The following is a 13075-nucleotide window of genomic DNA, read 5'->3' as shown; positions in this document are numbered from 1 at the left end:
AGCACCTCTGGCGGAAAATTTTTAAGCTCTAACACGAAATGCCGATTAAAAGAGTTTTTCTACTTTTATTTAATGCGGATCACATATAAAAGAACATTAATTTGTAAGTTATTCAACATTTGCTAAATCTACAGTGTTAATACAGTTTCTTTGTGCAGTGGCGCTGGCAGACATTCAATCGCGCATACCTCTCTAAATAAAAGAGGCCAAAGCGTGTTTTCTTTTACCGTTGCTGATTAAAGCATGCATGCTGATAAAAACCAGTTCACGCAGGTAAAAGTCAAATGTTTCGACCGAAGTTCAGTGTCTTAAAATATGAGACTAACACCTTCTCGTATCGTTTACGCTTTTCTTTCTGTCATAGTTTTCGTCCTTGTCTTCCAGACATTACATACAATCACCAATGGATTCTTTGCCATTGACCATGGCTCTTCAATTCCAATGGTATATACATATCAGATTATTCCACCTGTGTGAATAAGTAATGAAAGGGATTCTACTGAAGGAGGAAATCGAGCATAGAATGTCCCAGAGGCTGAAACAGGTTGCTGAAACTTGTACCAAGTATAATATCCATCCAGATTCAATCAACAGCGCCGATTATGCTATTCCGCACCCGCCAGCGCCGCAGTATAGTGTCCTCTATTATCAATTGTAAGTTTCCTCATTTTAGTGAATTTTTTTCCTAAATAAAATGCCGAATTCTTTTTCAGTCAGAGAACGAAAACTGTATATTGTCCAATATACAAGGCTGCATCAACTTCAATGCTGCACTGGTTATTAAATATGAAACACATCAACGCCGAATATGAAATGAAAACCAAACATCGTCAAATCAGTGAAGTAGCTCGTCAACATTATCCCTCGATCGATTATCCTGCAGCTGCTGAAGTAATTTTTAAATCAAGTTTTATTTTACATCAAATTTAAAAATTTCACTTACAGTTGCTAAAGGAGGCCAAAAAATGGATGGTAGTCCGCCATCCTTTTGAACGAATCCTATCGGCATACCGGGACAAACTGGAGAATTCCACTATCGGTCGGGAGCATGGCACACTTCACTTTTACGAAAAATACGGGCACAAGATTGTTTCCAAATATCGAAAAGCTAGCAACAATCAGGACGAAACGAGGATTGAACCGACATTCGCGGAATTTGTTTCTTATTTAATCGACACAGATTTGACTCTTTACGCCGACGACCATTGGATTCCTTATTATCTTTTTTGCACGCCTTGCCTCATTAATTACGATGTTATTATCCAATTTGAGACATTGCAAGAAGATGTGCAATTACTGCTCAATTTGATCGGAGAAAAACGTGGACCGTCGTGGAAACATTCCACATCAGCAGGCCGATCTAAAACTGAATTAATTCGATCTTATTACGGTCAACTCAGTCGAGAAACAATTAGTAAACTATACGATAAATACCGAATAGATTTCGAATTGTTCGGTTACAGCATTGATGGTTACCTGTCGATTTAATCAAAAATTGCACAATAATTTCATGTTATTCAATAAACATCTTTTACACAACGTTCAAAGAGACAAGATTTTATTTAAATTTTTGCACGATATCCCATCTCCATCTCAAAATACTTTTTTAAAAACATACTAACGCATTTTGTGAGGATAAACTTAAAGTCTAAAAAAATGATATGACTCGATCCCGAACGAAAACGACAAGCAAAAAAAAAAGAGGAATGTATTTGTGTCTGTGTAGAAATTATTTTCACTTACTGAAGTAGATCGACTTGTCGATTAGACACAGACGAATGGTTTGCATTATCTTGTAGATGTAAGTGTTGGAAAATGTCACTCAATTGGTTGTGACGGACGGGTAGTGCTGGTGACTGGGTAGGAGGAGGAACTACTTGGTTACGAAGTCCTTTACCTTGAGGTGAAAGTAATTCGCGTTCAATCGTCTCCAATATACTGTCGCTCGTATTAGTGGGTACAGTGGTGATGCTACTTGCAGGTACGACGTTACTCGTGGCTGATGAAGCCGGATTTAAAAAGAAATCCAAGTCCAGTGTAACTGTAGGCTCAACGAAACTCTCGGTCATCGACGTAGAAGGAGAATTGACACTAGATGGCGAATTCCAACGAAAGCCGCCAACATTCCCTGCCTATTTTCAATTAAAAAATTGATTTAGAATTGTAATGTGGTTTATTTGAAAGAAAATACAAACCTGGAGGACACTGTCGATGCGAAGTGAATGAAGGAAACGTTGTTGAGCTGCTGAATGTTTCCAGCTAAACGAAAGGGCCGGTGTAGAGTCCAATTGACTTACGTAAGACCACAAAGAACCACCAGGTGAATTCGACAATGGAATGGTCGATGATTGAAGCTCTGTTTCGGTGGACGAGGGGCTATTGACAGGAAAAAGGGTTGTCAACATCCTTTGGATATGAGTTTCAGGTGTAGTTGCGGGCAACTCGGTTGGTTGGATACATTCTGTGGAGGGAAGGGGAGCTATTTCGAAATCATCAAATTCGTCATCTTCTGAAGTTGCCTCAACTGCCTCAGACGTCGCCTTAATTGATTAAAAGTTAAACTAATATAGTTGAATAAATAAAAGACAAATTAATTACCGTTTGAAAATCAGTAAAATCACCAAATTCTTCGATGTTGCCGTCATCCTCGACCTGTACGTCGATGGTCGGTTCAGTTTGAAAATCGGAAAATTCCACATCGGGTATCGTTTCCACATTTTGATGGAAAACGAATTCATCTTCTTCTTCAATTAACTCTTCGGTTACCTTCACATCTTCTGGTAACTTTGGCTTGTCTTCATCGAAGCCAACCGTAACTGAAAGGGGATCGACTTTCTCCAGAGGTTCGTCCCAGCTGATTTGAGGTGCTTCCATCACGTCACTGATGGCGGCAAAATGAGGTTGTTGCTCTTCATCTTGTTGATCGAAATAACCGAAACTATTCACTGGATTCTGGACGCCAGGAGATTCCAAGGAGAAAGATGGAACTGCATCTAAACTGAAAAGATCCTCTACAGCAGATGCATTTACTGAGGCAACTGACATTGCCTGTGTGAAATCACCAAATTCATCATCTGTCTTTGAGTCTGGAACATGTTCCAATGATTGCAGTGTTGGGGGTAAATCTAAAGAGGCCTCCCCCAATGCAGAAAAGATTTCTTCAACAACGGGCTGTGATATCTCATGACTGAGTGGGAAGATACTGTTTGCTTCCAAAGATGGGCATACTGGTTCTGCGCTTGTGAAATTTGTGAATTCCTCTTCATCATCCACTACTTTTTCTTCATAATTTTTTCTGCTCCAAGATAACTGGGACACTCCAGTTAAATCTTCTTCAAGGTCTATGTCATAATTAGGTTGGCATTTTTTACCACTACTTTCTTGTGGAAGGCTAACACTAACACTACTGTCAGGTGTAACAGGCACAACCGTTGATAACTCGAAAGTATGGTCCACACTCGGACCACAAAAATCACCAAATTCATCATCATTGTCACTATCAGGAATTGGGTTGAAAAAGACACTATTAGATTGTATCTTGTTCAGAGAATGGACCTGCACAGGCAATGAAACCTGAAACCCAGCTTCCCCATTGCAACTTCCTATATAAAAGAAAGGAATGCTAAACTCTCATGAAAATGTTTGTAGAGCGTAAAGTGTTATACCGATTGCTGGATACGTGACAGCACTTGTGAAATCACCAAATTCGTCATCTTCATTACTAATATCATTGAAAGGGTTTTTTAATGGGCCGGAATATGAAGGAAATGCCATGGCTAGCTAGTCAGAAAGTTATGCAAAAACGTGAAATAACACTTTGTGATGTGAGGCTGCATTAATGGGTCACGGAACTTGCACACAAACACGATAGGAATTAACGAAATTTGGTTAGCATAAAATATTTGATTTTAAAAATTAAAATTCGTCACTATCAAAGTCATCGTTTCAAAGATACTGACAAATAATTCTTGAATATCATCCAACTTTGGGACAATTTTGTTCGACTTTCCACAACAGACGATGGTAATGGAAATCAGCTGACAGATGTTGGCCTCATTATTTAATGTAACCTTTATTACTTATTTAAATTTTAAAAACTTGATTCTTGAACTTGTAAATTTAGGAGAATTAAAAAAATTACAAAAATTGATTTTAATCGGTATACGATTTTTAAAATGTTGACCAAAAAATAAGGTGATTAAGGTCTACTTGCTTTCAAGACAGGTAGCCCTCTGACGTCGGAATGCGTTCAAAGTTTTGTTTTGTTCACCTCCGGCAGGGTTTCAACTGAAAACCCCATCAAGTGTGTATGTGTTTAATTCAGCCGTTTCAAAGTTTATCAGATCACAAGGAAAATGTTAACGAAGAAAAAAGATCCAAAAACTTGGAACTCTAATGGAACAACAACAGGGAAATACTTGAAGAAAGAGGCGCCTTCAGATGTACCAAGTAAAAATACCATTCCACTTAATGCAAATTTTAGTCTATGTCAACTAACTAGCGAAAAATGTATAACAGTCATCAATGTTTGGACCTCGACGAGGACCGTCGACGCTCTGAAGAGCAAGTCTCAGGCAGCCAAGAAGCTGAGCGGTTCCACCCAGAGCCTGGAAGTGGTGTCCAACATCAAGCACGGTGGCAAGCAGCAGATCCAGACTGGTTACGAAGGGAGGTACATACCTGCCAGCGAAGTCAAGGCTGAACAGCAGCAGCAGCAGCAGCAGCAAAGTCATTTGGTAGGTAGCTTTAAAATATGTTTGTATAATGGTGATTCGTCATTTGGCATGTTTGCTTGCATTGGCACTTAGCTTGAGTGAATGTTCAAATCCTTGTTTGTGTTGCACGGCTTTTGCCCCCCAATTAGTCTGCCTCCTTTGACGAGGCCTACGCTGATTACGCCGAGGTATCTGAGAGTGACTCGCTTTCTCTGGCAAGAGGTCTGGGCCTTGAGGGTCACATTCTGACGAAACCGGGCTCATCTGAGCAGTTCCCTTCTGCCACCACAGTCGCTCCTCCTTTATGCCACCCATCACAAAATCCCCCGGCCAATCCACTGAAACTCGTTCTGGTTGATCCCGACTCCCAGGTATGGCTTGCCTAATTTAGCTTTTTGTTTTATTGTTTCTTAGTCTTGTCTGCTGGTGCACTTATTTCTCTCTCCATGGTGTGGCTGGCAAACGAATGAATCTCACATTTCTTTGTTTTCCACAACAAAATGAGCTAAGAAATTTCCTTATTTTGACAATTACAGTTGAGCTCTATGCAGGCAGCTGAACAACAACAACAGCAACACATTTATCCTCTTTACCTGTCGGCTTCGGCACGTGAACAGCAACAGCAATTGTTGGTGCTGCAACAACAGTTGGCCCAATTAAGGCTTAGTGTCCAACAGCATCAACAGCAGCAGCAACAAATTCACCAACAACATTCACCTACCTATGCCAACATCCCTCTTTTACTTTCTAGTAGCGTTAGCGCATCACAATCGTCTCTGGCCAGTAACAGCAGCTCCCAACAACAAGAAAATCCTGTCTATCAGAACCTAAGTAAATCAACGAATGCAGGAGCAACAGGTGCTGCAGCGGTACCAACGACATCGACCAATACGAGTCAAGATAGTGGCTCAGAAGAATTTCCCTTACCACCTGGTTGGTCCATAGATTACACCTTACGTGGACGAAAGTACTACATTGATCATAACACGCAGACAACGCATTGGTCTCATCCGTTGGAGAAGGAAGGCTTACCCACTGGTACTCATTCTAAATTTGATCCTTTGAATTCTAATTGAATCATAATTTCTAGGTTGGGAACGAGTTGAATCGAGCGAGTTTGGCATTTATTACGTAAATCACACGACTCGCCACGCCCAATATGAACATCCTTGTGCACCTCGTTACATTACGTCAGGGTCCTCATCTTTGGCGGATGCGCAAATGCGGCCGTCGAGACCAATGCCTCCAGCCCCTCGCCACACTGAATTTCATGCACCACCACAAGTGTTGGTGCCGGCCAATCCATACCTTTACGAAGAGATTCCATATTGGCTCCAGTTCTATTCTCGTGCAGCACCTGAACACGATCACAAGTTGCGTTGGGAGCTTTTCCGGCTGCCGGAACTCGACTGCTACGACAACGTTCTTAAACGACTCTACAAACAGGAATTGGAGACGATCGTCATGAACTACGAAGCTTACCGATCCGCAATGGCGCGTGAACTTGAGCGGAGAAGAGCTGAAGGTCACAACAGACATTTTCCGGGACACCAACGTCAACAACAACCACAACAAGCTGGGATGTTGCATCAAGTACCACAACAGCAGCCGTCTAGAAGTCATCTGAAAGAGAAAGCTTTGGCTGGAGACCTTGAAACTAAAGTTTAAATGAAATAAATTTTGTTTTTTACAGTGTCGTTGATGTCTTTCGCGATTCAATAAATAAATTTTATAGTAGGATGGATACTATCACCTTTTTGTTTAAATATTAAAACAATCTTTGGGGCTGTAACGCAGATCGTTAATATTTATAACTATTTTGTAATTCGAACGCTGCCCGTTTAACTTTCATCATCACCGTCTCAAAAATTTGAGTGATCTAAAATTAATATAGCAGAAATTGTTTTTAAAGGCATGAAAAATTAATGGATGAATTTTGTAACTTAAGCGTTGGTAATATATGTAAATAAAAATTTTGAATTCCTAATTTAACATATTCGAACCTGTTTGGCGGTACAGACTCGATGATATCCAAATCGACTTCACAGACCTCCAGGACAGCCGAGTGTCCACGTTGTGGAATGCATTTCAAATTCCGTTTAAATAACAATGCATAAACGCCAGGTGTCGTTTAAAGGAAAGACTTGTCATCATTGGTAGTGACAACCAAGATCTCCCACTCGTGTTGAAGGGTAGGAACGTGATTTCTTCGGATGGACGGTTACTTCACCTGTGCTGGTGCGATCACCTTGCCTACTTTATTAATGAAATAGAAAAAAAAAAGAATAACTCACAAAATGTACAAGTGTAATGGAAATGCAATTTGATGAGTAACGAAATCTTGGGATTGATACGATACTAAATAACTAACCTGCAGATTTTTCCATTCGATTGCTTCTTTGTTGCTGCATTTAATAAGGCAAGGTTAAATTCGCGAATCGAATTTATGCCAAATCTATGCTTGAAATTTCCATTTGCTCAATCTGTATATCCTTCCTCGGCTATGGACAGTCAATTGATGTACGAAGTTTCGTGATGGGAGATGGGCCATTCTTTATCAGCAGACGAGTACTGATCTGGTCATTTGCTTTTCCCCAACAGCCAAATGACATCGTTGTATTTGCTATGAACTTTCAGCGCGTTCATCTCCATCCACATAGACGGATGTAGACCAAGCCTCCTCTGTTGTAACTTGTTTTATCCCTGATGGAAGTGGAAGCCGGATTCTCTAATATTTCCTTTAGTTGTAAATTTGCTGTAGGCTTTATTTTGATTTATATTTTCTAAGAAAAACAACTTACTGTATGATGAATTCTTTCCAAAGAATCCATATCGACTTGACTGAGACTGTGGCCTTTGTTTAGTTGCTGCATTTTTGTGGTAGCCTTTCAGCACCAAACCTCTGACTGTCTTTAGCCTTGATGCCATAAAAACTGGCATCAGTTTTTCACAGCATCAAATTTGGGTGTGATATTCTTTGAAGAATCGAACTTAAAATTTCAAGTCCCATCTGATTGTTCATTTTGTAGCCCCCCTTTTTTTTTTTTACCTAAAAACAGCAAAAAGTAATGAATGTATATATATAATTAAGGTATAAGCAAGTAAAAGCAAGAAATGCATGTCCAAGAATATAAGATGGAACATTTAGATGGTTTTATCAACCAGGGCATTCATAAACTTATGCTTCCTTCGATGATGAAAGAACTTTTGAATTTTGATAATTACTCAAAAATTAGTCTTTAAATAATTACTTACATGCACTTTTCAAGTGAAGAATGGATACAAATTCTCAAATTCAATAATAGATGTGTGAAGTTTTTGAGAAACACTGGATGTATAAATATAAAGTTTTTTACAGCACACATGTCGTGATGAGGACCTCCTAGTTCGAATCTGAACTTGGGCGACCACGATATAGACGTTGTCATTTTCTCTTTCACAAATAAAATTTATCGAAATTTAACTTTTGATTTTCTAAGCATAACAAAGAGGATGTATTTTACTTCGAGTAAAAAAAAGAACTTTTACTTTTTTTCTTCAGGTTAGGGTAGAAGACAAATGAAAATGCTGTACGAGCAAAGAGCAGAATTGTACCCTCTGTACAGAACACGTGACTAGATCAGAGGTATGAAAATGGAGAACAATTCTCATCGGTAAGTCGAAAGTTTCAACAATACATAGGCATTAAAATGAGATGCTGAGTAGGGAATACGTTAACATAATAGGAACGTACACAGAGACTTTGAACAATAACCAAAATGGCAAGAAAAGAACACATTTTTTACTGGGCTACCATCTGGATTTTGGCCAAATTCAGGTAAAAAACTATATTTACAACAATAAAAAAATAACTAATTGCTAACTGATGAAATTAATTTTATAATCTAGCCATAGTGCCTGCAGAAAGATGAAAAGACAAGAAAGATACCATAAAGAAAAGCTACTGGCCATGTGATTGAAGTAACAGAAATTGCATTTGAGGATAGATGGCTCCCGTGATACATCAACATTGGTCGTGATTTGGCACCGACCCCCGTCTCGGGACTGAGCGTTAACGCTGTCGAGCTCCAGTAAACAGAGCCAACGGCTGCCGTACAATTGAAAGTAATTACAGCATCCATTTCTTGGTGATTATCATTAGACGACGCTATCATCCATTTCCATCTGAGTCCCAGTATAGACGTTTCCAATAACGTGCTAGAATTACTTGCCTCGTCGTCAATAAATGGGGCATATTCAATCATGTGCTCCCCCTTCACCTATCTCACATAAATTTCAAAAAACAATTAATATTGTGAAAATTTTTTTTGTTTATTTTGTAGTTACAGACCTTGAAACCATTGACGTACCAATGAAGTTCGGCTGCTGGTTTTGAACGACTCGACGTGCAATTGATTTGAATTTCGTCATTATCACGAGCGTTGGATTGCCGTGAATAATACAAATGATACGATCGATGATAGTTATCATCACTTTTTAATATTCTGTAAGCAGAATTGCCGAGTGTCACGTTGGAATCGAACGAGAAAAAACCCTTGGTGTTGATCCGAGGTCCGAATTCTGGTAAAGCTTCAACAAATTTAAACAATAAATTAATTTTCTTAAATGCATTTTTGGACATTGCGCAGAAAATACGTGAATGATTCACTTCGGTTATATTTATTCCCTTTCTCGTAAAAAGATTAGGAAAACAAACCCAAAAATAAAAGTCGATACAAAAGAAAAGTTGGGCACTGCAGACGAGACGGATGACAATAGGATGGATAATTGAGTTGCGTTGGTAAGTATAACTCCCCGGCCGCAGGGCTACTACTACACATCGCCATGTAACATCATTACAATGCGAACAGATAAAAGAATAATCATGTAACACATGTTTATTGTTGCTCAAAACAAAGAATTTTGTTTTTAGCCGCATCTACTTGACATTCCTGTAGCCTCTTGTCCACAGGCTGTGTGCCCTGAGTTGAGCATTACGTATCGCCCACTTGACATTGTAGACATACGCCAATTATTCTACATATTATTTATCTTTCTTAGAGACATTCAACTATTACATCAAACGAATGTTTCGCTTAAAATGGATCGAGGTGGAGCAAAAAGCCTTTTGTGCATTTCTGTGACGAATCCCCCCTTCACTCGCTTGATGGATTTGCATTAAAAGAGGATCATCTCTGTCTCCCCCTTGCGTCTCTATTATTAATTATATACCTCCCCTTTTTTTTGTACAGTTGAACAAATGTCCTTTCAACGACAAATCGACGCGTGACGTCATATCAGTCGGTAGCCAGACGCAAATGTTTCCGGACGACTAATTGTCAATCCTTTATAGCAAAATATCCGTGTAGAGAAAGCGCATCACTTAATCCATACGTCTATTTACAGAACGAAATAGCCGTAGTGTATAATGTTTGGTTAACCTTAGAGTTATGTCAACAAACTTGGGTTGCACTGTATAAATATGTGATTATTCATAATGTGAAATATTCTTACCGACAACATTCATTTCGACAGTGTTGAAGGACGTCTGGAATGATGGGGCATCAACTGATACTTCGCATTTGTAACGACCTGCAAATGATACCGACATTGTAGGTAATGTTTACTTGTGTCTATCATTCAACTTACCTGTCGATGAAATAGTTAAATGAACCAGGGTGACTTGGAACTGGTCCGATTGGCTTTTCTGCATCAAGAAAAATTGAATAAAAATTAAATATTTTTTTAGAACTACTCTTACTAATAGTCGTCACGTGTTTAAGCGTATTAATCAATGCCCCTTTAGAAATGGCTCATCTTTACAGCTGCATCCCCATTTTTCGTTCTTTGTGTTCCAATGAATAGAAAATCACTTAGTTACGGTTTGCCAGAATAATCTAAAATGCCCTTAAAAACTGGTACGCTATTCAATTTGATTTTAAACATATTACTTATACATAAAATTTAATATTAAATAAACTCACGTCCACTTTGACGCCTTCAACTGGAAACACTTGCATCGGTGGCTGGTCACGTTGAACGTAACGGAAAAACTCTCGCCCACCTTTATACCTTTCAAAAATAATCTTTTATTAAAAATTTCACTTTGCTTAGCATTAACAAATAAAAATAATAACTCACCATTTAATAGAGTAAAGCGTGTCTCCTTCGAGGTCGTATTGACAAGCAAGTCGAGCTGTTTGTCCCGTCAATTTCAATGGCGGAATAGACACTTGAAGCAACTTGAGTCCATCCACAGCCAAGACTAGAATAGAAGGTGCAAACAAAAATAAAAAATAACAATGTACTTGATAAAATACACGCTATTGTCATCGTTTATTCAAAGTGTCTGCACGACTTTAACTTTGAAGATCCTTTTCGGCTATTATTACCCTGCAATTTGAAGTGAAGCGTGTTCTAACAAAAGATGTAAGGGAAAAAGAACCTTATTCCATTTGATTTTATACAACAAAAAAAAGGGCCAACAAGAAAAGATTTTGCGGACCGACCTGAATTTCCTGATTTATTCATATGAAAAAAATCGATTGCGCACTTTACGGCAATATCCCATACGGAGAAGTGAATAATTGATGTATTGCTAGTCTTGGTATCTTTATAGCCTTGATACAGCCGAAAAGAATAAAAGGATTTGCATATGGACTATAAAAGAAAACAGACGAGATTTGTACTGTGATCTCCGCATCTATTGCAAAATTGTCGAAAAGATCTGTCAGCTGTTCTTATTGGACAGCACAAACATTCAAACATTTTGCTTTAAAGAAAATGAATTTCCGTTTTTTTTTGACAATACGAGTTCTCTAAATTGTTTCTCGTCGACTTCTAGTGGGGAATCCACGTCATTACAGTGGAATATAAAAGAAAGACAATCAAGAGACAAAAAAAGAAGAAACCTCAACGTGATTATCTATAGGTCTACGCTGTAGGGGAGTGTGTTAGATAATCAGAGGGAAAAGAAACAACAAAGAGGAACCGTGTCTCATTTTGCCATCTATTCTTCTCTTCATCAACCAACAATGAGACCTTGATGAACTTGCATTGGCAATCATTTACTAATGTTTCCCTCCAGTTAACTTGATTACGTTTTTTAGATTCGAATACATCACGCTATTCAAGAATAACAGATAAACTATCAAAACGTTTAGGTAAAATATCATACTTACAGTTGATGACAATCAAAATTAAATAGAGTTTGATGCCAATTAGACGCCAACACGAACAATCAGTCCAGCACATTTGAAACATTTCAGTGTTTTTTGTTTAAATCAAGTTCAATATTTATAGTGAATTGCACTAGGAAGAACAGGATTAAAAAATACATGCGAATGCTACAACGTCAGGCATGTGACTGATGGCGTTGTCCTTCGTCCCGCCAAACTCACAGCTACACCACGTCTGCGTATGTGGATGCGTTTCTACACACCCATGACTGTAAGCATTTCACACTGTATGTTTCTTTTGTGTGCTATTCTTTTATTATGCTTTTCTACGACTATACACTAATTTTTTTTTATTTTTGGCGCCAAAGTAAAAGATATAACTTCTTTTGTTTTAGACAACCCTGCCTAATTTTAGGGGGCGAGGGGTTAATAATAGCGAAAAATTCAGTGAAAAGGACCTACTGTTTTTTTACTTCATATTTACACAATTACTGAAATTTCATGGAAATTAAATTAGCAAATTTATTTTTAGAAGCTGAAATTTGGCAAGATGAAATAGGATGCGGACGGCAAAGAACATACCAGTAAAGAGCAGATGAACAGTTGGAATCCATTTTCAGTTGCACGTTTTTCTGAGTCCTAATCAAGTTCCACTTATTTACAGTGGTACTTACAGTTTGTTGGATCACAGTTAACAATTCTTGTTAAATAGATGAGATACTTTGTTGGAAAAGTTGCACATTATATGAACTCGTTGCTTTAAAAGTCAAACAAAGATTCAGTACTAAAAGGCACTTCTATGACTAGAGCGCTATTTTTTCACATGAATCATGATTTGGTACAATTTGCTATAGTTTACGATACTTGGATGGCTTTCGAATCACGCCCACTTGTCACCAAGTTCACGTTCGGCAGTGCACTGCGATTCCATTAAATTTGAGTAGTGATGTTTCAGTGTTGTTCGGTTTCACAACCGCTAGATGTCTACGCAAGTTTCAGGCCATAACCCTCTGAGGAGCGATTGAAATGTTGGATTATCGCGTGATTGTTGGCTTTTGTACCGTGAGTTTAAATTTTTTAACATTTCTTTTCATTTGCTGGGCAGTATAAAACATAACTTGAAAGAATATTGAAACTCACTTTCGTAATTATTTGTGGTTTATTTCTTTTTTTATTCAATCTTAGCTTTCCATTTGTGGACAA

At 38.4% G+C, this 13075-nt stretch overlaps 4 protein-coding genes and 1 pseudogene across 7 annotated transcripts; 2 read left to right on the top strand and 3 right to left on the bottom strand.

The window, feature by feature from the left end:
• Nucleotides 1–208: 208 nt before the first annotated feature.
• Nucleotides 209–1539, top strand: LOC130686092 (carbohydrate sulfotransferase 11-like). 3 transcript variants are annotated; one of them, XM_057509383.2, is made up of 5 exons: nt 209–273; nt 365–444; nt 506–654; nt 714–891; nt 946–1539. In XM_057509383.2, exons 2-5 carry the CDS (start codon nt 442–444, stop codon nt 1486–1488), a joined length of 873 nt encoding a protein of 290 aa, XP_057365366.1. In that variant the 5' UTR covers nt 209–273; nt 365–441; the 3' UTR covers nt 1489–1539. The 3 variants fall into 3 exon arrangements, with proteins under 3 accessions (XP_057365366.1, XP_057365367.1, XP_057365365.1); XM_057509384.2 differs by having other exon boundaries at nt 218–279; XM_057509382.1 differs by lacking the exon at nt 209–273 and having other exon boundaries at nt 286–444.
• Nucleotides 1540–1541: 2 nt separating this feature from the next.
• LOC130686089 (uncharacterized) lies at nt 1542–4083 on the bottom strand. The gene is made up of 4 exons (XM_057509378.2): nt 3666–4083; nt 2599–3602; nt 2196–2540; nt 1542–2132 (listed from the first exon to the last, which is right to left on the bottom strand). Exons 1-4 carry the CDS (start codon nt 3772–3774, stop codon nt 1740–1742), a joined length of 1851 nt encoding a protein of 616 aa, XP_057365361.1. The 5' UTR covers nt 3775–4083; the 3' UTR covers nt 1542–1739.
• Nucleotides 4084–4236: 153 nt separating this feature from the next.
• Nucleotides 4237–6456, top strand: LOC130686090 (protein salvador homolog 1-like). 2 transcript variants are annotated; one of them, XM_059494210.1, is made up of 5 exons: nt 4237–4449; nt 4519–4736; nt 4865–5086; nt 5252–5753; nt 5806–6456. In XM_059494210.1, exons 1-5 carry the CDS (start codon nt 4356–4358, stop codon nt 6381–6383), a joined length of 1614 nt encoding a protein of 537 aa, XP_059350193.1. In that variant the 5' UTR covers nt 4237–4355; the 3' UTR covers nt 6384–6456. The 2 variants fall into 2 exon arrangements, with proteins under 2 accessions (XP_059350193.1, XP_057365362.1); XM_057509379.2 differs by lacking the exon at nt 4865–5086 and having other exon boundaries at nt 4240–4449.
• A 480-nt stretch (nt 6457–6936) lies between these two features.
• LOC130686140 (uncharacterized) lies at nt 6937–7737 on the bottom strand (annotated as a pseudogene).
• Nucleotides 7738–8210: 473 nt separating this feature from the next.
• Nucleotides 8211–11971, bottom strand: LOC130686091 (uncharacterized). The gene is made up of 7 exons (XM_057509381.1): nt 11876–11971; nt 10836–10959; nt 10679–10766; nt 10344–10401; nt 10209–10286; nt 9046–9284; nt 8211–8974 (listed from the first exon to the last, which is right to left on the bottom strand). Exons 1-7 carry the CDS (start codon nt 11955–11957, stop codon nt 8600–8602), a joined length of 1044 nt encoding a protein of 347 aa, XP_057365364.1. The 5' UTR covers nt 11958–11971; the 3' UTR covers nt 8211–8599.
• Between the last annotated feature and the right edge of the window lie 1104 nt (nt 11972–13075).

The sequence above is a fragment of the Daphnia carinata genome, chromosome 2, assembly GCF_022539665.2.
Source record: "Daphnia carinata strain CSIRO-1 chromosome 2, CSIRO_AGI_Dcar_HiC_V3, whole genome shotgun sequence".
Lineage (NCBI taxonomy): Eukaryota > Metazoa > Arthropoda > Branchiopoda > Diplostraca > Daphniidae > Daphnia > Daphnia carinata.
The sequence above is the reverse complement of the archived record's forward strand: the minus strand, read 5'-3'. Positions and strand labels throughout refer to the sequence as shown.